Source organism: Bos javanicus, chromosome 5, assembly GCF_032452875.1.
Source record: "Bos javanicus breed banteng chromosome 5, ARS-OSU_banteng_1.0, whole genome shotgun sequence".
Lineage (NCBI taxonomy): Eukaryota > Metazoa > Chordata > Mammalia > Artiodactyla > Bovidae > Bos > Bos javanicus.
In genome coordinates, this window is record NC_083872.1 from 57,524,882 (window position 1) to 57,545,435 (window position 20,554).

Here is a 20,554-nt window from a genome sequence, read left to right on the forward strand (position 1 = left end):
CCCGCCGCCGAGGGAGAATTATGGGTAATTGATTTTTCTGGTTCCCCCAGAGAATTCTGGGTAACTAGTTATTTCCTTCACGTCCCCCTACCCCCCGCCCCAACTGTGGGTAACTGGCCAGTCTTATTTTCCCCTAGCGAATCCTGGGTAGCATTGCAGAGGATTCTGGGAAACTGACTTACCTTGTTCTGCCCTTTCAACCGTCTACCCCTATCCCTAATTCTGGGAAACAAGCACTTTACCCACCTCTACCTAACCCCTACCCCCACAGTTGCTGCTCCTGACATTGATGGTTCAGGGATGAACCAGGCAAGTGAGCAGCCCTGAAGGAGGGTGAAAAGGAAGTCAGGGATTAAGTTAACTAGTGGGGTCCTGGGAGTTCAGAGTACCTTAGAGGAGAAGAGCAAGGGACAACACCTTCTCCCACCTCTACCCCAGTGCCGATTCCCTTCCTGCCTGTTTCATCCCCTGCCTTGTATTCTTACATCTTCTGCCTGCCTTGTCTCCGTCCTGCCAGTAAAACCTAGAACACACTCAATACAAGTACCTGGGCCTACCCGTGACTTAGCTCCCTCTTTCCCTTTGCAGGTCAGGATGTCCATTCTAGGTCCAGTGATGTCCTGCTGATTGGGTCAGGCATCCAAAGGGGCTGTGGCAAGGGAGGGTGTGTGACACGGGTCAGTCTGCTGCTATCGTCATCATCACCATCATGAACTTCGAGGGTCTGGACCCTGGACTTGCAGAGTATGCCCCGGCCATGCATTCTGCCCTGGATCCTGTCCTGGATGCCCACCTGAACCCGAGTCTGCTACAGAACGTGGAGCTGGACCCGGAGGGAGTGGCCCTAGAGGCTCTTCCAGTCCAGGAGTCAGTGCACATAATGGAAGGTGTCTACTCTGAGTTGCACAGTGTGGTGGCTGAAGTGGGTGTGCCTGTCTCCGTCTCCCACTTTGACTTGCACGAGGAGATGCTGTGGGTGGGAAGCCATGGGGTAAGAACTGTACCCCTTTGAAAGGGCTGAAAGGAGATATTGGGGGTCTCTTACCTGGTTTTAGCCCAAGAACAACTGCTTTGCAGGGAGCCAGAACTGAGTTGAGGTGATGGAGTTAGCTGGGTTTCTAAATCAAGCCAAGAGGAAGGGAGGGGAGGGAGAAGGAGGGAGTCATAGAATGTAGAGATGGATTACATCGGTGTTCTTATTCAGAAGGTATCCCACTTCTTCCACAATTTGTCCATTCCATGCTTTGATTAATCTTGATAACTACGCATTCAGTTAGTCTATAGCCATCTGAATACAGTCTCTAATGCTCTTCCTCTGTTTTCCATTTTTATAATTATAGGATGTTTTCTTTTTGACCATGCCAGCCGCTTTGGGGATCTTAGTACCCCTGACCAGAGATCAAACCCAGGCCTGGGCAGTGAAAGCATGGAGTCCTAACCACTGGACAGGCAGGGAATTCCCTAATTACAGAATGTTTAACTCCTGTTTCTGCACATATTACATGGAATCATTTTGTCTTTGGCTGACTTTAATCTCTCCGGGAGCAGTTATCATTGTTCATTTTTAAAAATGTATCCATATTGCCAATATGCTCAGGAGCCCAAAGATTTTGGAAGAAATAACATGGTGTCCATGGTTTATTTACTTTCCATAGGATGTGAATTGTTTTTCTGTTGGAAAGAGTGAATTTTTTGGTAATACATTCATTTCAGTAGGCACTGTCTACTACTAGACTAGACTCAGGGAATAAAGCTTAATAAAACATGATCTTTGCCCTCAAGGAGGTCACAGGACAATGAAGGAAAAAACCCAAGTATATGAATGTAATTTTATGGCATTTTATTTTATTTATTTATTTTTTTTAATTTTATGGCATTTTAAAAGAAACTAAAAAGTGTTTAACTTAATAATTATGAATTTGGGATATGAACTTAATAAATGCCAGTGTGAAAATACGTACTGGATGTTGGTGAGCAAAGAAGAGAATTAGAGGATCTCCAGAAGGAAGTGACACCTGAGCTCAGTCTTGAGAGATGCGTAGGAGCCAGATGAAAAAGGGGGAAATTCCGTTTTGGGAAAAGCAATGGAATAAACAATGATTCCCAAGCTAGTACACAGCTTGGTGATTGCACAGTGCAGGAACTACAAGCAGGTAGGGTTTACTGGAATGGAAGATGAAGCTGAAGAGTTAAAGACTTCTCTTCAGCCAATGTTTTTGAGCACCTGTTAGGTGCCAGACCTTGTTCTGAAGTCTAAGTTTTGAATAAGCATTTTAAAAGGCAACAGAAATATATTTATGACATATCCTTAAGAAAAATAGAATCCATAAGAAAAGTACCGTGGAGTTAGGGGGTTGAGGTATTGAAAGATGTGAGGTATTGCTGTTTTAGATATATGGGCAAGGGAAGGGCTTTCCGATAAAGGCACACTTGAGTGGAGACCTGGATGCAGGCCAGGATGTCCATTCTAATCTCCCTGGAAGGAAGGGAAGGAACCATGCAGTTGTCTGTGGGAGGACAGTCTGGAAAGCCTTATAAGCTCTGTTAAAAGAGCTTGGACTTGATTCTTTAGTTCACTAAAGGTTTTTATCCAGAATGACAAGGTCCAGTTTGCATCTTAGGTGGAGTGCTTAAGTAGCAGTATAGAGTTTGATTTAAGGAGGATGGGATAGGACTCCATGAGGTCAGTGCACAGAATTTTGTAGTAGTTGACCTAAAATGTGATGAAGCCCTGAATGAAGCACTATAGAGATTTATATGTCAGAACAGATTTGGCAAGTATTTAGGAAGTTAAATTTAAGTCGACTACCAGTGACTTACTCCACTGGGTAGATCATGGTACCATAGGGAATACAGTTAAGAAGAATTGAAATGGGGGAAAATGGTGAGTTTTATTTAGGATGTAATGAGTTTGTGTTCTCATGGAATAGCTAAAGAGAGGCATGTGGTAGGTATTTGGATGTACAAGTCTGAAACTTGAGGCAATGGTCTGGGCTAGGGGAAAAAATCCGGTTTAAGCTGAATGTTTAAACCTTAAGAGTGGGTAAAATTAGGAAGACAAGTAGGGTGAGAAGATGGTGGGCTTGGAATAGTCACGTTTCAAGAGTGGTCATAAGGGTTGCACATAAGGAGAAGATATGAGCTAAGAGTCAGGAGAGAAACCAGGAGTGGATGATGTCATAGGAGCCAAGGGTGGCATGAGTTTCAGTCTCTCTGTTCTAGCCTGTGACCCACAGTACACATTTCCCAGATGGCTTGTGGAGATGAGGACTTGACTGTGGGACACAAGACTGCCACCGGGCCAGTGGAGGATTGGACCTGTGTCCCTAACCTTCTGAGTACTGTTCTAACAAACTGAGGCATTACCTTTTCAGCAGGGTCATTGTGAGGATAAAATGAGGTAGAGTTTATAAAAGTACTTTGTAAAGTATTAAATGCACATAAGATAGTATTCTTAGTGTTTTTATCATAACATATAAATATTTTTATATTTAAAGATACTGTATCATATTATATAAGATTGGTGCCCAGCTTTATGCCTTAGTCACTGCCAGCCAGAAAGGCCAGGCAAGAATGGAGGAAAAACTGAGCAATGTCTAGTTCTCTGATTTGTATCTGGGATAGCCTTGCCGCTCCACTCAGGGTGTCTCTCATCTTTTCATCCACTACAGGGCCATGCCACATCATTTTTCGGCCCAACTTTGGAGCGCTACTCATCATTTCAGGTCAGTGGCAGTGACGACATCCGCCAGATCCAGAGCCTGGAGAATGGCATCCTTTTTCTTACCAAGAACAACCTCAAGTATATGGCCCGAGGGGGCCTCATTATATTTGATTACCTGTAAGTGGCTTCTTACCTCTGGACTGGGGAAGGGGATCCCTTACAGAGCAGGAAGGGTAAAGGATTGGAAACTTTGGAAACCCTGGCCCCTGAGCTTTTCATCTCCCACAGGCTGGATGAGAGTGAAGATATGCACAGCCTGTTGCTGACTGACAGCAGCACTCTGCTCATTGGTGGGCTGCAGAACCACATATTAGAGATTGACCTGAACACTGTCCAGGAGACTCAGAAGGTACAGTGGGACGCAGGCAGGGCCTGAGGTTATTGGGGGCAGTATAAACTGGAAATGCCTATGATGCTCATATGACCTTTCTGTTCCTTTGGTCTGTGGGAAGAATCATTCTCACCGGTTTCTCCCGCTTCCCTCACAGTACACAGTTGAGACACCTGGAGTCACTATCATGAGACAGACGAATCGCTTCTTCTTCTGTGGCCACACATCTGGCAAGGTGAATGACTAAGTTCCATTTTTCCTCCCACCTTGGGGCTCTGTTTCACCAGATATGTGATTGGGCTCTGTTTTTTACTCAGTTCTGGGGCTCAGTAGTTGGGGAGGTGGGAGGAGTGAATTGAGTTCCTACTCAGCCATGTTATACTATGAGATTATCTTTGAGCCTGATATTTTCTGTGGTAAGTGGGGTATCTTAGAGGCAAAAGGGTAAACAAGTTCTCTTTGGGGTCCCTTCCAGATCTTGGCTTCTCTTTTTGCTTTTTTTTGTGCTTTAATTGCCTGTATTGTGGCGCTAGTGGTATAGAACCTGCCTGCCAGTGCAGGAGACATAAGAGACGTGGGTTCGATCCCTGGGTCAGAAAGATCCCCTGGAGGAGGGCATGGCACCCCACTCCAGCATTCTTGCCTGGAGAATCCCATGGACAGAGGAGCCTGGCAGGGCTCACATAGAGTTGGGCTGACTGCAGCGACTTGGCACACACACATTGTAGAGCCTTAGTTCTTTTGGCAGGGGCCTCACAGGGTTAGGCAGATGGTGGGTCCTATTCCTGATAACAGTGCTGGCAGATAACGAAGATCTCTCTTCTTCAGGTTTCTCTGCGAGATCTCCGTACTTTTAAGGTGGAACATGAGTTCGATGCCTTCTCAGGGAGCCTGTCAGATTTTGATGTGCATGGCAACCTGCTGGCCACCTGTGGCTTCTCCAGCCGCCTTACTGGTCTGGCCTGTGACCGTTTCCTCAAAGTTTATGATCTACGCATGATGCGTGCCATCACACCACTTCAAGTTCACGTGGATCCTGCCTTCTTACGCTTCATTCCTACATACACTTCTCGTCTTGCTATCATCTCCCAGTCAGGTATGAAGGGGACATAGGATGGGTTAAGAGTCGATGAGTGAAAGAGGGGATCTAGGAGCAAGAAGGAGTGTACTCCCTGAAATTTTTTTGCTGGGAAAAAAGTAACCTTTCTAAGGGGTCTCAGGGTCTCACTTAGGTTTGGTAAGAGATTAGAGCTTTTATTTTCTCCCTGGATGTGAAGAGCACATATGCAAAAAATACAGGTAGAGCAGGCAGACAACTAGAGAACTGGTCTCCAGTGGGTAGCAAACCTCCTTGTGATTTATGGGAGGCACCAGATGGTATTTCCTCTTATCTCTAGGCATGGATTTGGGGCCCATCTTTTCTTGAACCAGGGGAAGAGAGTAGGAAGGGCATAACAAGATGGCTCCCTTTCACCTTCCAGGGCTCAGTGGGCTTCCTCCTCCCTCCTAGGGCAGTGCCAGTTTTGTGAGCCCACAGGCCTGGCCAACCCAGCAGACATCTTTCATGTGAATCCTGTGGGACCTCTGCTAATGACGTTTGATGTGTCAGCCAGCAAGCAGGCCCTCGCTTTTGGGGATTCTGAGGGCTGTGTGCACCTCTGGACTGATTCCCCTGAGCCTTCCTTCAACCCGTACTCCCGTGAGACCGAGTTTGCTTTGCCCTGTCTCGTGGACTCACTGCCGCCTCTGGACTGGAGCCAGGACCTACTGCCTCTTTCCCTCATCCCTGTCCCGCTCACCACTGACACGCTTCTCTCTGATTGGCCTGCTGCCAACTCTGCTCCAGCTCCCAGGTTGTACCTCACATCTGGGCCAAAAGGAGGGAGGGGGAAAGGGCCAAGATACCAGGAGTCTCGGCAAGCCCTGTTACTATTCTCCTTCTTTCCTGATTGTTGTCTACTCTTAGTATTTTTTTTTCTGGTCCCTTGGGGATTGGGAATTGGATGGGCAGACACCACAGTCTTCAAGCCCTAGAACTATACTACATTATAGGCGAGCACCGCCTGTGGATGCAGAGATTCTGCGCACCATGAAGAAGGTGGGCTTCATCGGCTATGCACCCAATCCCCGCACCAGGCTGCGAAATCAGGTTTGTTCAGAGGGGAGAGGGTCAGCCCCCGCCCCAGCCCATTGGTGTTTCTCCTTTGTCTTTAGTAATTCTCCCTAGTTTTTGTTTTTAGTCAGTCAACAAAGATTTTTGAAGCCTACTGAATTGGAAGTATTATACTAGGTGTTAGGGTTCAGATACATAAGAGATAGGGTCTTTGCTCTTTAGAGCTTTAGTGTTTGGTTGTTGAAGATAAGACCTATCCATGGCAGAAGTTATTTATGCTTTATCATTAAATGCTAAAGGAATGTTAGAAGCAGTCAGTGTTAGGGTTGTTTAGAGAGAAAAGGGTACTCTGGTCAGAGGCTAGACTGGTCAGAAAGGGCATACTCCACGAGGTGGGTGTTGAGCTGGAAGGATGAAAGACGGGTAAGTAGATAGTAACGGGAGCCTTTCAGGATGAGAGAACAGTGTTAGTAGAGGTCTCAGGAGGTCTAACTGACAGGGACCATGTTGGACCGGCTGTTAGTATTGCAAATCAATGAGAAATGAAGTTTTGAACGGGCCTGGTTGTGAAACCTTGTGCGTGCCAGTGTACAGCGGAAGCAGTGCACCAAAAAGGCCATGCTGTGGGGGTTAGCTCGGTGGCGGTGTGCTGGACTGAGTGGATTGGGGTGGGGGACCCACTGTGGAAGCATCGGTATTGTCCAGCTGTGATGAGGTAGGGTGATGGCAGTGGGAATGAAAAGGCAGCGGTGGATGCCGAAAACCCCATGAAATTATTAGGTTCGGGACTTGCTGATTGCTTCAGTGTTGGAATAAAAGGTAGGCGGGACCAAAGATCATTATACATCCAACAAGGGTATCTCTTTTTAAAAACCCTAGATTCCTTACCGACTCAAGGAGTCTGACAGTGAATTTGACAGCTTCAGCCAGGTCACTGAGTCACCAATAGGGCGGGAAGAGGAGCCACATCTCCACATGGTCTCCAAGAAGTACCGCAAGGTGCTGGGGGATACCAAGGAAGGGGCCCTCTGGGATGTGGGGGCAGGTTCCTGGGAAAGGTGGTCATCGGAGAAAGGATTGAAGGGCTCATTCAAGAAGCCTTTGCCTATCCCTCTGGACTTGGGAAGGGTCTGGGGGAAGGTTATGGTTACTGCAGAGATTTAGGGGGCTCTGAGGACATCTTCATCTTGCTCAGACTATTTCTGCCTCAGGTGACCATCAAATACTCCAAGCTAGGGCTGGAGGACTTTGACTTCAAGCACTACAATAAGACGCTGTTTGCTGGATTGGAGCCCCACATCCCCAATGCCTACTGTAACTGCATGATCCAAGTAAGGCTGGGTATTCCCACGACTGGAAGATGGCTACTGCTTTTCTTCTCTCTGGGCCCCTCAACCCCTCTTTTTCCAGGTCTCCCTAACCAACTGGCCAAGTCCACTATAGTCTCCTCTGCCATTCTTTCTTGCCCCACAGCCTGCAAGTCCCCCATGAGCTCCTCTTCTTCAGTGGACTCAAGCTTTGTGTTCTCCACCATCTCTTAGCCTTCCCACCGCTCCTTCTCCCTGTGCCAGTTGTCCGCATCAGATCTCCTGCTCTTCCCTCCAGGTGCTCTATTTCCTGGAGCCTGTGCGCTGTCTAATCCAGAACCACCTTTGCCAGAAGGAGTTCTGCCTAGCCTGCGAGCTGGGCTTCCTCTTCCACATGTTGGACCTCTCCCGAGGCGACCCCTGTCAGGTCAGTGCCAGGAGACCTGGGACAATAAAAGGGGAAAGGAGGGGGATAGTAGGCAGGGTCATCACTCTTGCCAGTAATCACAGAAGAGGAAATAACCCTTTTCCACCGACACACTTCCTGGATTCCAGGGCAGTAATTTTCTTCGAGCATTCCGCACCATTCCTGAGGCCTCAGCCCTTGGTCTGATTTTGGCTGACTCAGATGAGGCTTCGGGCAAGGGCAACCTGGCCAGGCTCATTCAGAGGTGGAACCGTTTCATTCTCACGCAACTTCATCAAGATTTGCAGGAGCTGGAAGTACCCCAGGCTTACCGAGGTGCTGGAGGCAGGTATGGAATAGTTAAAGTCACCACGGCAGGCCCCTCTGTGACTAAAAGGGTGTCCTGACTCCCTCAGTGTGCATATCTTGCCCTGTCCACTCTTAGCAGCTTTTGCTCATCGGGGGACTCTGTCATTGGGCAGCTGTTCAGCTGTGAGATGGAAAATTGCAGCCTCTGCCGCTGTGGCAGTGAGACCGTGCGAGCCTCATCCACACTGCTCTTCACGCTCTCTTACCCTGAGGGTAGCAACAGTGGTATACCCTGCAGCCGGGGTGGGGGGGTGCTCCCCCAGGTGTCCTGAAACATCAAGGAGAAGGGTGTTGGGGGGTTCACGGTGGGGATAGGGAGGACCTGGAGTGAAGCATCCAGTTTCCCCTCAGATAAAACCGGGAAGAACTGTGACTTTGCTCAGGTGTTGAAGCGAAGCATCTGCCTGGAGCAGAATACACAGGCCTGGTGTGACAACTGTGAAAAGTACCAGCCCACGGTGAGTGGGCGCTTGCCCTGGGCCAGAGTCCTGCCACATGGGGGACTCAGCTGTGGTCTCATCTGGGACAGACTAGGTCAGCACCACCATCCAGAGATCTCTAGTGGGTGGGAAGAACCCCAGTTGGAGGAAGCAGATCCAGGCCTAAACTGTTCCCGTGCAGGTTTCTTTCCCAGTGGGCCTCCTGCCATTCCTTGTTTGTTTCATTCTCTCAGATCCAGACCCGCAACATCCGCCATCTGCCAGATATTCTTGTCATCAACTGTGAGGTGAACAGTTTGAAAGAAGCTGATTTCTGGAGGATGCAGGCTGAGGTCAGGACTTAGGTTGGAAATAGGGTGCTAGGAGTACTTTTTAGTTTTCTTCCTCTTTTAACCTCCATATATGATTCATGTTCTCCGAGGAACTGGATGTTTTCTCCTTGTGTGCAGGTTGCCTTCAAGATGGCAATAAAGAAGCATAGTGGGGAAATCTCCAAGAATAAGGAGTTTGCTTTGGCTGATTGGTAGGTATTGTCTGTAGAGTGGTCAAAGGATTGAACTACCCAGTGGCCCCTCTTGTCACTGGTCAGATCTCCTTAGAACAAATTTCCAATTCTCCTGTCCTGATAGGAAGGAACTAGGCAGTCCAGAGGGCATGCTGATGTGTCCCTCCATTGAGGAGTTGAAGAATGTCTGGCTTCCTTTCTCCATTCAAATGAAGATGACCAAGAACAAAGGGCTGGATGTTTGCAATTGGACTGATGGGGATGAGATGCAGGTTGTTGAAAAACTGGGAAGAGGAGGGGGAATAAGGGAAAGAAGGTTGGGAAATTCCCTGGTGGTCCAGTGGTTAGGACTCGGTGCTTTCACTGCCGGGGCCCTGGGTTCAATTCCCTGGTCAGGGAACTAAAATCCCATAAGCCTTGTGGCATGACCAAAAAACAAAAGGGAGAGATGGGGCAGAAGCAGGGCAAGGGAAAGGTGGAACTTTTAGTTTCCCTTAGTATAGGGGGAAAAAGAGAATAAGGCCTAGTATTCACCAGCTATGGGCTTTTGTAGAGTGACTCAGTTCAGTGCCGGGAGTCATAGTTGGGCTAGGATGGAAAGAACCCAACCTGGTCCCCTGTCCCCATCCCCCAAGCTCCCTGTCCTCTATCCCCATTCCCCTTCCTTCCCCACCCTTAAACTTAGCTTAGCAGCCTGGGTACCCCCCTCACAGTGGGGCCCAGCCAGGGCAGAGGAAGAGCATGGTGTCTATGTGTATGACCTGATGGCAACTGTGGTACACATCCTGGACTCACGCACAGGGGGCAGCCTGGTGGCTCACATCAAAGTTGGAGAGACCTACCACCAGCGCAAGGAGGTGAGTGAGGTAATACAGGGCAGGAATATTCCTGGTGGTAGCCACAGTGGAATCCCAGTTCTGTCCTTATCTTGAGTCTGAGCCAGAATGCTCTAGCCATCACTTTGGCATCCTCTGTATCTCCACAGGGTGTTACCCACCAGCAGTGGTATCTCTTCAACGACTTTCTCATTGAACCTATCGATAAGGTTAGTTGTAACACATTCCATTCCCCCTTGCATCTCCCCTTTCCCCAGGCAGATTCAGGAGGAGGGATGGGTCCTCAGTAGTAAAAAGCATTAGCAAAGCTAAATATAGCACCTGAGTCCTCTCTGACTTGGGATAAAGGGGAAGAAAGGCGTATATGTCGACCATTAGGTGCTTTTTCTTTTATAGCATGAAGCTGTGCAGTTTGACATGAATTGGAAAGTGCCTGCTATCCTTTATTACATCAAAAGGAATCTTAATTCCAAATACAACCTGAACAGTAAGTAGTATAGCATAGACCCAAGGGTGTGAGCAATAAGATTCATCTTCAGGAAGAGATCTGGAAAACAGCTTATTAGGATTGGCAACCAGTGTTAGTATTTCCAGGGACAGTAGAGTGATTCTGCTCATCAGGCCTTAAATTTAGAAGCTGGGGATCCTGAGGGTGTAATGGGAACAGGTGATGAGGGGTGATATCTGAAAATGGCTAAGGTTATGATTTTGAGCTTATCTCCAAGTAAGGATCTCTTCTTTTGTGTGTGTGTGGTAATAAACTATATTATTCTAGACTTTCTTTTTTTTTAATTCTGGATTTTCTAAGGTAAAGTCCAAAGTGAAAATCTCACTCCTTTCTGTTTTTTTTTTTTTTTCTTAGCATATTTCTTGATAATTTTCTGATTTGACCTGTTTGTTGGCCTGTTCTGTTAATCAGACATGATCTTTTTAGTCACATGCTTCGATTACTGGGATCACAGTGTAGACCCAGTCTGTAGTCAGGCACTCTGGTTTCCCTCCCCTGGTCACTTCCCTCTCCGCAGCCATCTGTCTTCTGGATTCTCCCCTCCAGTTAAGAATCCTATTGAGGCAAGTGTTCTGCTGGCTGAAGCCTCATTAGCACGGAAGCAGCGGAAAACACATACTACTTTTATTCCCCTGATGCTGAATGAGATGCCACAGGTTGGGGACTTGGTGGGCCTGGACGCTGAGTTTGTCACCCTTAATGAGGTAACCAAGACCAAAAGAGTGGGGTGTTAGAACATAACTCTGGGGATATCAGGAGTCACAAGCATTTTTCTGGTTTCCTTATGAACTCTTATATAGGAAGAAGCAGAGCTGCGCAGTGATGGCACCAAGTCTACCATCAAGCCAAGCCAGATGTCAGTGGCGAGGATTACCTGCGTTAGGGGCCAGGGACCCAATGAGGGTATCCCCTTCATTGATGACTACATCTCTACCCAGGAGCAGGTATTAGGATGTGGATGTGCAAATGTGACAGACCTGTGCTTCTACAGAAGGCCCTAGAACCTGGGGACGAATGGTAGGGGGAACTGTGCATTTCGCTTCTTGTGTGACTTGACCTTTTCTGTATCCCTAGGTGGTGGATTACTTGACTCAGTACTCAGGGATAAAGCCAGGAGACCTTGATGCCAAGATTTCCTCTAAGCACCTCACAACTCTAAAGTCTACCTACTTAAAGCTTCGTTTTCTCATAGACATTGGAGTCAAGTTTGTGGGTCACGGTCTGCAAAAGGACTTCCGGGTCATCAACCTCATGGTTTGGGCAGGGCTCTTTTAAGAGTCTTTCTTTGTGTGGGCCCCCCAGGGTATACATTGTGTTTTGGGAAAATGGGAAATTATGGATCCCCTGCACTCAGTATCCCACTGTTTTATCCCTGGCAGGTGCCCAAGGACCAAGTCCTTGACACTGTTTATCTATTTCACATGCCCCGGAAACGAATGATTTCCCTGCGATTCCTTGCTTGGTACTTTCTAGGTGAGTTCCTCTGCCTTGTACATCCTTGTGTGGAACAACAGCATGAAAGTGTGTGAGAGGCCAAGGGGAATAGGGATAACCCTAAATTACTGGTGAGAGTTACAGGTGGATTTAATTAGCTTCAGTATCCCTTTTGTGCACTAGGGATGGTGTTTGGCTCTTTCCCTTAACGGCAGTCAGGGATTTTTTGTTTATTGAGAGTGGGGATGTGAGTAGAGGACATATTCTTACCTTCCTTTGCTAGGTCCCAAACTATTCCACCTCTGCTTCCCCTAGACCTGAAGATTCAAGGGGAGACCCATGACAGTATTGAGGATGCCCGCACAGCCCTTCAGCTTTACCGAAAGTATCTGGAACTAAGCAAAAATGGCACTGAGCCTGAGTCCTTCCACAAAGTTCTCAAGAGCCTTTACGAGAAAGGTCGAAAGATGGACTGGAAGGTGCCTGAGCCTGAGGGCCAGACAAGTCCCAAGAGTAAGGCCTGGGACGGGACAGGGGTGGGCTGGGTGGGTTGTGAAGATTATAGCCACCATAATAAGAACAATGAAAGTGAAAGTGAAGTCGCTCAGTCATGTCCGAGTCTTTTCAACCCCATGGACTGTAGCCTGCCAGGCTCCTCTGTCCATGGGATTCTCAGGCAAGAATACTAGAGTGGGTTGCTCTTTTTTTCCTTTGCCAAATAAGAACAATGGTGATGTTAAAACAGTACCACGCCAGCCTTCTGTTTGTAATAGAAAGCACTTAACGGTTTACAAAGCACTTATTCCTTCCAATATTCAGTGAAATCAGAAATCAGTTTTATTATTGAAGCTCTCTATTGGTCCTAACCTTCTCTTTCCCAATTCTAAAAAGTTTGGGGGAGGTCCATGCCTTTTTTTCTCCTGCATTTTTCCTTCATAAGAAATGTCCCAGGTGCTTTTTCTCCTGACTCACCTTAGGAGTCAATGCTCTTGGTTTTGTCTCTGACAGATGCAGCTGTCTTCTCTTCAGTGCTGGCACTCTGACCTCATGCTCTCCCAATGAACAGCTCCCTCCCTTTAGTGTTCTGTGGCCCCAGAACTGGGAGATGAGTTCTCAAGTTGGCTATACCCTGTATACTCCCAGAATTGGACTTGCTCAGGGTCTACAGATGGTGCTATTAATAGAACTGGAATGCAGCAGGATTGTTGCAGAAGGTCTAGGAGCCAGATTACTTTTTCATCCTTTGCAAAATAGTGGGCCAGAAACAGCCTGGAATTGACCCAGATGGAAAGTAATTCGTGTTCTTAATAATTATCCTGGGTAATTAATATACAGGTAAAGAAGCTCCTGGAACCAAAACGCTCAGTTCCTACTGAAGTCCCGGACACTGATAGGATACAACAGAAACTCAAGACCTAGCCTAAGTCTGGCTGCTTGAGGGTTGCCCGGAGGGGCCAGCATTTAGAGTCTGGTGGTCCCAGCAAACCAGTGTTGCCAACATCATCATTGCCAAAAGGGCCTTTGAGTCCTAGACAAAGCTTGGCTGCTGGCTTCACTCCTGCTGACAGCTGAGAAACCTGTCTTCCATCCACTCTCCTGTCCCAAGTTTTGTTTTCTTGCTATTTTTTAAAAATTCTTGTTTTAAACTGCATGTTTTGTAAAATAAAAACAAAAATATTATTGAGTGTCATCTATTTCATTAGAAATATCTGCACGTGGGGTTCTCTGACTTCAGCCTCCTCTCCTTTGTGTTGGCTTTTTATTGGGTTGGCCAAGAAATTCCTTCAGCTTTTGAGTAAAAATAAAGGACACATTTTTCATTTTCACCAATAACTTGGTTGAACAGCCATTTTGTTTCACTACCTTCTGCCATTTTTCAAGCAACTCCATAATTCCATTTTCCCAAAACTTTTCTTTTTGAACAAAGGACTGTTCCAGGTGCCTTGTACAGTCTTCCAGAGAATTGAAATTTTTTCACTAAGAGAATTTTGTAAAGACCAAAATTAATGGAAATCCAAAGGTGCAATGTCTGGTGAATACAACAGATGCATCGGAACTTCCCAGCCAAGCTGGAACAGTTTTTGCCTGGTCATCAAAGCCTTGCGTTATCCTAATGGAAGACTATGTTTTTTCTGTTAATTCAGGACACTTTTCATTGAGTGCTGGTGTCAGCTGGTCTAACTGGGAGCAGTACTTGGAATTGTTTGGTTTTCTGGAAGGAGCTCATAATAGAGAACTCCCCATCCCACACAACTTCACCTTCTTTGTATAAGGACCAGCCTTTGGTGTAGTTGGTGGTGATTCATTTTGCTTGTGCTATGATCTTTTTTGTGTCACGTTATTGTACAGTATTCACTTTTCATTGCTCATCACAATTTGTTTTAAAAACAAGGTTTTGGAACTTCCCTGGTTGTCCATTGGGTAAGACTGCGCTTCCACTGCAAGGGGCACAGGTTCGATCCCTGGCCAGGGAAGTTCTGCATGCCTCCAAGTGTGGCCAAAAAAGAATATGGAACGTTTTCATTAGGGTTAGTAGAGAATTGCATGTGGAAATATAGCCAAGAAGGTAATGTTTTGGGTTTTTTTTTTTCCACTTAACATATGTGGAACCCAAACAACAAAACAACCAAGCTGGTGCAAATTATTTTCAATGTCTGATTTGGATTCTTTTAAAAAATCTCTTCACTGATTTGGATATTTTGAGTATGTCAGCTGTCTTCCCTTGTGGTATAACATTGATTGTTCTCAATGTCTTGATTGATTGCTATCAACCTCAACTGGCCTACCCAACCGTGGAGCATCCTCCAGCAAGAAATCTCCAGCCGAGATCTTTGCAACCCACTTTTGACACATTTCATCGATCACAGCGCCTTCTCCACACACAACACACATCTTTTTGCGTTTCAGTTGCATTTTTTTTCTCTCGAAACAAGCAATATGCCAAAAATGTTGCTTTCTTCTTTCATCTTAAATAGTAAAATGGCTACACAAAAATTAACCAATTTTGCTAAGTATTTTTAGTGCATGCTGATATGACAACTGTCACACTACAATCTAACAAAATTGCTTCAAGTGAAGTTAAAGAAAACTAAGCACTACTACAGACATCTTACATAAAACAAACCAAAGGAACTCTTTTGGAAACCCAATATTACAAGTGGAAAAAACTAAGTCAAAGTCTCACCCATGAAGATAAAATTCTCAAGTCCAAAATTCAGGATATTGGAGAAGTATGTCATTCCTGGGCAGTTAGGCCTTTGGTGTGCCTGCCTAGAACCCTAGGGTCGGATTCTTTTAAGAGGTGCAGTATGGTTTCCCCGTTTTGTGCAAAATGTGAGTTGGAGAAACTGACAAACTACAGGTCCCAAGAATCTTAAAACCTGTAGCTACTAACAAAGTATCAGTGTGGTGATGTGGTGCTTCCTGGGAGATGTAGTTTCCCGGGTATTAAAACCAGGGATTCTCACTGGCTAGCCGCATTACCTTTCTCTTAGAAGGTCCGAGCCCACCTAGATTGGCGTGTGTGAGCCTGACCGCCTCCGCGCACGACGTCAGGCTCTGACCCTGCTTCAAGCCACTCCTATTCTTCTGCTGACCTCTGATGGTCACGTGGAGCTCCTCGCCACGCAAGTCTGGGTCCTGCGATCCACCGGGGTCCTTGCTGTCTGGGAGCCGCTCCTAAGCTGCCTGTTCGCGCGAGAGTTTGGAGGGGCGGGTTTGGGGTCGGTCTCCGGTGTGCGACGCGTACTGTAGCGCCTCTGAGCCCTGCTTAGGAATCCACTTAGGACTCGAGGAGCTGGCTCAGGCAGTCACCGGGGCACCCCGTGTCTGGAGCGCGCAGCAGCGCTCTGGAGAAGCCTGGACAGCCCCGCTCCCCCGCAGCCAGGTGCTAGGGTCGGGAGCTAAAGTGAGAGGTCGGCTGTCTTCCAGTGCCTGGGCCACGGCGGCGGCCCTGGGAGCAGAGGTGGGATGGATCCGAGTGGCACTGAGGGTCGGGGTTGGACTGGAGCGAAGGCAGTGGTGGGGTCTTTACAAAGGGGGCTGGTCCGCACGGAGGAATAGCTTATAGGCTGGAGGTGGGGATGCACCAGTCTTCGGTGCTGGGTCCAAATAGGCCCTAGTTATTTTGTGCTCTTCTCGCCAGTCAGCCACCTCGCTACCTCTTAGCCAGAATCAGCTACTCTCCTTGCCAGCAGCCCTTCTGTGCCTGTCATCCTTGCTTAATGCCAGCCACCAACCCATGACTGCCACATAGCCCTGTGATCCTAGGCAGCCACCGCTGAAGTACCAACATCTGAGGGCTCACCTGTCGACGTAGTATCTGGAACTAAGACCCAAGTCCCAAGCCTGCTCTCTCACCCACTGCCCCGGGGCCTCCGGGACATCGAGCGCCGGAACAGAGGAGCCCCTTTGTGTCCAGGCCATTTCCTGGAAAGTAGAGCCAGATCACACTGAGGCCTTTGTAGGCTTGGGATGAGGGATGAGGAGGGGTGGTGGTGGCGGGGATTAGAGGCTGACGGTGTCGTGGCGGGCGGGGCGGGGCGGGGGAATGGAGTAGGCTTCTCACATCTATGCTTTAAACCCAGGTGGAGCATCCCCATTGCGTCAAAGATGAAAGGCTGGGGTTGGCTGGCCCTGCTTCTGGGAGCCCTCTTGGGAACTACCTGGGCCCGGAGGAGCCAGGATCTACACTGTGGAGGTAAAGGCACAGAAGAAGAAATGGGAGGAAGCAGGGTGGGATGGGGAAGATAGAGCCTTGGAGAGGATGGGATCCAAGGCCTGGGAGAAGGACGAGTGGAAGCCCCTAGGTTGATTCCTTTCTCCCCTTACCCCCTTGCATCAGCTTGCAGGGCTCTGGTGGATGAACTTGAGTGGGAAATTGCCCAGGTGGATCCCAAGAAGACCATTCAGATGGGCTCTTTCCGAATCAATCCAGATGGCAGCCAGTCAGTGGTGGAGGTAATTTGACTGTTCCCCCAAATAGCTCACTCTAACTTTGAATGAGAACTCAACTAATGAGATATCTAAAAGATTGGGCTGTTTCATTTGGAAGAGGCTGGAGGCTTGTATCCCATACATTTGCTTCCCTGGCTCCCTAATACAGCAGAAATCCTAATACTTTGTAGAAGTTGTAGAAGTTGTTACAACTTAGCGTGCATGCAACTGTCTGATGCTCTCCTTTTAAGGGCAGGTATTAGCCTCATTTTAATACCAAATAAATAAATAAATAACCTTACAGCCATAAGAATTAAAGAAATTCAAAGGAAGAGAACACATAGTGACCAGGGTTAATCAAAGAGGTCATTTATCTATAATTTGGAAAGACACCTATTTTATTTTTTCCGCTTGTATAATGAGGTAAAATAAGATCACATATTTGAATGGACTTTGTTGTTGTTTAGTAGCTAAGTTGTATCTGACTCTTTGCGACCCCATGGACTGTGGCCCTCCAGGCTCCTCTGTCCATGGGATTTCCCAGGCAAGAATACTGGAGTAGGTTGCCATTTCCTTCTCCAGGGAATCTTCCCCGACCCGGGGATTGAACCCAGGTCTCCTGCATTGGCAGGTAGATTCTTTACTGCTGAACCACTAGGACTTCAGAATTACACAAATCATAATGGTTTTAAATTGGAGAAGGCTTTTTAGAGTAGGTTGTTCAAGATAGATTTGGAAGGAAAAGTAAGGGTATAAATTATTAATGTACAGAGGTAGAAGAATATGACCCAAGGCTGAGGACATTTCTAGGTGCCTTATGCTCGCTCAGAGGCCCACCTCACAGAGCTGCTAGAGGAAGTATGCGACCGGATGAAGGAGTATGGGGAACAGATCGACCCTTCCACGCACCGCAAGAACTATGTACGTGTCGTGGGCCGAAATGGAGAATCCAGTGAACTGGACCTACAGGGCATTCGAATTGATTCAGACATCAGTGGCACCCTCAAGTTCGCGGTGAGCTATGGGAATGGGTAGCTGATTCTTGAAAATTAGGGGAGTTATTGGAGAGCCCAAGTGGAAATTTGAGTTCATATCCTTCTCCTCCTCTCTGGAGGTGGAGACCAGAGGCTTCCCCTTGCTGGCTTCTCTCACTCCTTTCTCCCTTGGGTTGACAGTGTGAGAGCATTGTGGAGGAGTACGAGGATGAACTCATTGAATTCTTTTCCCGAGAGGCTGACAATGTTAAAGACAAACTTTGTAGTAAGCGAACAGGTAAGCTACGGTCACTTTACCTCCTGTCCTCACATCTCTGTGGAACCTGGCGCATTTTCTAGTGTGTGTCCCACTCCCTGTCCTCCAGCACCCCCCAACACCTCCTCCTCCAGCCTACTCTATGAAGTTAACTTAAGAGTTACTTATGGCTTAGGGACTTGGGTTGATCCTCTGCATTCTCTTCCTATCAGCTTTCAGAATTTGTGGCTCCCTCACCTGAGATACATCGAGGGGAGAGGATGATGGGAGAGTTTTATCATTTTAAAGTCTATGCGGGGGGGTGGGGGACTTCCCTGGTGGGCCAGTGGTTAGGACTCTGCACTTCCACTACCGGGGGCATGGATTGGATCCCTGGTCAGGAATTAAGACCCCACATGCCTTGAGGTGTGGGGAAAAAAAAAAAAAAAGCATATGATCTGAAAAATGGTGGTCGGTGTGTGTCGATTTGTTTTGGGGTATTTTCTTGATAGTGGCATATATCAGCGTGAGAGTGGCATTTTCTTTGAAACTGTCATGTGCTATTTGCAGATCTATGTGACCATGCCCTGCACATATCCCATGATGAGCTATGAACCACTGGAGCGGCTCAGACTGACAAGCTTGATGGATCACCCCCAGGAGGGGAAGAGGGTAGCGATGCCTTTTATATTATGTTTTTACTGAAATGAACTGAAAAAATATGAAACCAAAAGTATGAACTGTGTTGTCTTTTCATGCCCAGAATTGGCCCTTACATTATGCTTGAAAATAGGAGATTCCAGACAGGAAGAAAAAAAAGGGAAGGAAAGGAAAAGCTTTGGGAATTGTATAGAGCTAAGGTAGAAGGGCAGGAGGAGAAGGGGACGACAGAGGATGAGATGGCTGGATAGCATCACAGACTCAATGGACATGGGTTTGGGTGAACTCCGGGAGTTGGTGATGGACAGGGAGGCCTGGTGTGCTGCGGTTTATGGGGTCACAAAGAGTTGGACACGACTGAGTGACTGAACTGAACTGAAGGTAGAAGGAGCCTGAACCATAATTCTTTTGTCATCTGAAATTCCTGATGGACTAACAAACTGGATAAGCATTTATTCAGTGCTTACTCAATATAATGTGTTTAGAGTCTAATTATTGTGAGAAGAGGAACCTCTGTGTTTAAGCTAGGGAACATGAATAAGTGTATAGTAGTATAGGGCTTCCCTGGTGGCTCAGTGGTAAAGAATCCACCTACAGTGCAGGAGCTGCAGGAGATGTGGGTTCAATCCCTGAGTTGGGAAGATCGCCTGGAGAAGGGAATGGCAACCCACTCCAGTATTCTTGCCTGGAGAATCCCATGGACAGAGGAGCCTGGTGGGCTACAGTCCATAGGGTCGCAAAGAGTTGGACATGACTGAAGGGACTTAGCATGCATGCATGCATTCATGGTAGTATAGGATTCTAGAAATTAGTTGTATTCATACTGATGAAACATAAGATAGAGCACAGTCCTAAAGGAAATGGATTATTTTATCCTCTGTACCCTTCCAGATGGAGGGATCAGCAAGAGCAGACAGGAAAGGGCAAATGGATGTGATCATCTCAGCTGACAAGTAAGGGCTTTGTCAGATAGGGAGAGATGAGGTAAGAAATGTTATTGAAGGAAAGGTCTTGCTTTCAGATTCCATGCCAACAGCAACATGTCATCTCCATCCCTAGCTATGGCCAGTGTGGACTATAAGTACACTACAGTGTGGACTACACACACTTTCTGTGCGTAGAGATTCTGTCCTGGGACACAGGATGAAAATGTAAAGGATACTTCTTTGAGGAGCTTCTAAAACACCCTGATCCTAAAGTGGCTGTCTCAGGGTTTGGAATGGAACATCTGTCCCAGGGAGAAACACCTGTTACTAAGGTTTATTACATTTCAAAGACTTTTTAAAAATTATTTGGCTGTGCAGGGTCTTAGTTGTGGGAACTTTTACCTGCAGCATATGGGATCTAGTTCCCTGACCAGGGATTGAAACTGGGTACCTAGCATTGGGATCGCAGAGTCTTAGCCACTGGACCACCAGGGAAAGCCCCATTTCAAAGACTTTTTAAACTAAGCACTTTAGAATCTAAGGGCCCTTGGAGGTCATAGATACCCCCAAGGTCATCTTGCAGGTTCACTTCTGCAGATGAAGTAACTGATTTTACCGATAAAGAAACTGAGGCCCACAGAAACCACAGGTCCTCAAGTTCTGTATTTAGTGGCAAAACCGAATCTATAAGCTAATGTTCCCAAATGTCAACTGATCTAATATAGCTGTGAAGTAGCTTCTGTATTAAGTCTTTTTTTCCCCTCTTCATACCTTGCACTAAGCCTGGCACATGTTCAGCAAAGCTTTCTTGTACCAGAAATCCCTATGAA

At 47.1% G+C, this 20,554-nt stretch overlaps 2 protein-coding genes and 1 non-coding gene across 7 annotated transcripts; all 3 read left to right on the forward strand.

Annotated features, from left to right (window-relative positions):
• The first annotated feature begins 709 nt into the window (after positions 1-709).
• Positions 710-13,653, forward strand: PAN2 (poly(A) specific ribonuclease subunit PAN2). 5 transcript variants are annotated; one of them, XM_061416834.1, is made up of 25 exons: positions 710-991; positions 3,672-3,841; positions 3,953-4,073; positions 4,213-4,290; positions 4,884-5,151; positions 5,566-5,908; positions 6,108-6,204; positions 7,048-7,167; positions 7,380-7,499; positions 7,774-7,902; positions 8,031-8,230; positions 8,327-8,463; positions 8,602-8,708; positions 8,924-9,022; positions 9,140-9,213; positions 9,320-9,467; positions 9,909-10,061; positions 10,181-10,240; positions 10,428-10,518; positions 11,086-11,243; positions 11,340-11,483; positions 11,614-11,793; positions 11,919-12,012; positions 12,289-12,486; positions 12,982-13,653. In XM_061416834.1, the coding sequence occupies exons 1-25, from the start codon at positions 710-712 to the stop codon at positions 13,014-13,016; spliced, it is 3,606 nt and encodes a 1,201-aa protein (XP_061272818.1). In that variant the 3' UTR covers positions 13,017-13,653. The 5 variants fall into 5 exon arrangements, with proteins under 5 accessions (XP_061272818.1, XP_061272820.1, XP_061272819.1 ...); XM_061416836.1 differs by having other exon boundaries at positions 9,909-10,052; XM_061416835.1 differs by having other exon boundaries at positions 8,330-8,463.
• TRNAE-UUC (transfer RNA glutamic acid (anticodon UUC)) lies at positions 9,522-9,595 on the forward strand. The gene has a single exon. It is a non-coding gene; the product is annotated as a tRNA-Glu (tRNA).
• A 1,779-nt stretch (positions 13,654-15,432) lies between the features above and the next one.
• On the forward strand, positions 15,433-18,874 carry CNPY2 (canopy FGF signaling regulator 2). The gene is made up of 6 exons (XM_061416881.1): positions 15,433-15,937; positions 16,560-16,672; positions 16,817-16,932; positions 17,719-17,922; positions 18,084-18,180; positions 18,709-18,874. The coding sequence occupies exons 2-6, from the start codon at positions 16,585-16,587 to the stop codon at positions 18,750-18,752; spliced, it is 549 nt and encodes a 182-aa protein (XP_061272865.1). The 5' UTR covers positions 15,433-15,937; positions 16,560-16,584; the 3' UTR covers positions 18,753-18,874.
• Positions 18,875-20,554: the final 1,680 nt, after the last annotated feature.

Excerpts from the sequence above, each read along its gene's own strand:
- PAN2 (XM_061416834.1), top strand. The coding sequence starts at position 710 with ATGAACTTCGAGGGTCTGGACCCTGGACTTGCAGAGTATGCCCCGGCC. Across the intron at positions 7,168-7,379 it reads TCTCCAAGAAGTACCGCAAG|GTGACCATCAAATACTCCAA; the intron begins GTGCTGGGGGAT and ends TTTCTGCCTCAG. Across the intron at positions 11,484-11,613 it reads ACATCTCTACCCAGGAGCAG|GTGGTGGATTACTTGACTCA; the intron begins GTATTAGGATGT and ends CTGTATCCCTAG.
- CNPY2 (XM_061416881.1), top strand. The coding sequence starts at position 16,585 with ATGAAAGGCTGGGGTTGGCTGGCCCTGCTTCTGGGAGCCCTCTTGGGA. Across the intron at positions 17,923-18,083 it reads GTGGCACCCTCAAGTTCGCG|TGTGAGAGCATTGTGGAGGA; the intron begins GTGAGCTATGGG and ends TTGGGTTGACAG. Across the intron at positions 18,181-18,708 it reads ACTTTGTAGTAAGCGAACAG|ATCTATGTGACCATGCCCTG; the intron begins GTAAGCTACGGT and ends TGCTATTTGCAG.